The sequence below is a fragment of the Hordeum vulgare genome, chromosome 2H, assembly GCF_904849725.1.
Source record: "Hordeum vulgare subsp. vulgare chromosome 2H, MorexV3_pseudomolecules_assembly, whole genome shotgun sequence".
NCBI classification, from domain to species: Eukaryota; Viridiplantae; Streptophyta; class Magnoliopsida; order Poales; family Poaceae; genus Hordeum; species Hordeum vulgare.
In genome coordinates this window covers 31797873-31799417 of record NC_058519.1, presented here as the reverse complement: position 1 = coordinate 31799417, position 1545 = coordinate 31797873, and the positions used below count along the sequence as shown (strand labels likewise).

General features: G+C 63.4%; 1 protein-coding gene across 1 annotated transcript; it reads right to left on the bottom strand.

Moving 5' to 3' along the window:
* Positions 1 to 324: 324 nt before the first annotated feature.
* Positions 325 to 1331, bottom strand: LOC123429410 (transcription factor bHLH149-like). Its single transcript, XM_045113449.1, has one exon. It carries the CDS (start codon positions 1221 to 1223, stop codon positions 615 to 617), a length of 609 nt encoding a protein of 202 aa, XP_044969384.1. The 5' UTR covers positions 1224 to 1331; the 3' UTR covers positions 325 to 614.
* Between the last annotated feature and the right edge of the window lie 214 nt (positions 1332 to 1545).

Here is a 1545-nt window from a genome sequence, read left to right as displayed (position 1 = left end):
TCCGGGCCCGGCCGAGCAGGGGTGTCACGTGTTACTTAATCCTCCCACATGGCGGAATTATCGCGTTACGGGCGGCCACCGTACCGTACAAAGCTCGATCCCGTTCGTACCTCGGTTAATCAGGTCAAGGAAAAAAGATTAGAGAAACCTTGCGAGCTTGTCAGAGACTAAACATTGCTCTTGTCCCTCTGACAAAAAATATGTATTTAGCGTTGCGCTTTGCTTGTCAAACCGGAGCAATTGTCAGAAATGACGGCGATCCTCGTGCTATTCATGCTAGCTGATGAGAATTGAGATGGAGAACACAACACAACTGTCCGAAACTGTACTGAAAATCTCATGCATTTACGGATTTAGATTAGCGGGCACACTCCCGAGCAAACCAAAAACGCTAACAAAGAATCTACAATGAACTGCTACTGTTTCTTCTTCTTCTTCTTCTTCTTCTTCCTACTGGCATGCACGGACGCGGCCGGCCGGGCTGACAATCGCCGGCGTGGCGCGTCGTCGATCCGTCGTCGCACACTGGAGCGGCACGCATGGGGGAAGAAAATGTACATGCGCCGACGCGCGTCGCTGATTCGCGGGGGATCTTGGGGTTGTGGATGGATGGATCACGGCGGCGGGGAGACGGCGGAGAGGGCCTGCGCGAGCGCGGCCATGGCGCGGACCTGCATCTCAAGCGCGGCGATGTAGTCGGACGCCTCTGACAGGAGCGCCGGGAACGGCAGCTTCCGGCACCCCGGCACCAGCCTCCCCAACTCTTTCGCCTTCCTCGCCAGCGCCGGCGCCGTCGAGGAGGTTCTCGAGCCGGAGGAGGAGGAGGACGCGCCCGGCGAAGCGCGCCGTGGCGGGGCAAGAGCCGGCGCCGGAGCGTGGAGGCGCACGCGGTGCACGCGGCGCGCGCGGCGGGAGGCGAGGATGGCGCGGCTCCAGCGGGAGCGGCCGCGGGCAGCGACGGCGAGCGCGCGGTCGGCCGCGTCGCGCACCTCGCGCGCCGGCGCCGGGGACGGGGCGACGCCGACGCCCCCGGCGCGCACGAGGCGCAGCGCGTCGAGCAGCTTGATGGAGTAGATCTCGTGCTCCCGCCGCGTCCGCCACCTGGGCGTCCTCTCCGCCTCCGCCTCCGCCTCCGTCCCCTCCTCGCCGCCGGGTCCGCGCTTGCGCTTGCGGTCCCTCTCGTCCGCCGCCGCGGCGGCCGTAGTGGAGGTGGAGGGCGCCATCGCGGCCGGCCGGAAGCGGGGAGCGCGAGCTGGCTCTGCTGCTGGTGCGCGCGCGCGCTCTGTGCGCTAGCGGATGGACGACGGCTGGCCTTGCGAGTCAGATTGCAGGGGCTGGGTGGGAGGGAGCTGCGCTGCCGGGATATATATATAAAGCGAGGGGAGCGGACGGGGTTATAACTCGCGGGCAAGATTCCGGTGTTTTTTATCACCGGATGGATGGATGGATGGGTGTACTCTTACTCTGCTTCCATTTGTTTTGTTGTTTTCTTGTCTTTGCTTTGCATGGGTGAAACCAGAGCCTTTGACGCAGGCGACGTGTACA

Bases quoted from the DNA above. Each gene is read 5' to 3' on its own strand.
- LOC123429410 (XM_045113449.1), bottom strand. From the start codon at position 1,223: ATGGCGCCCTCCACCTCCACTACGGCCGCCGCGGCGGCGGACGAGAGG.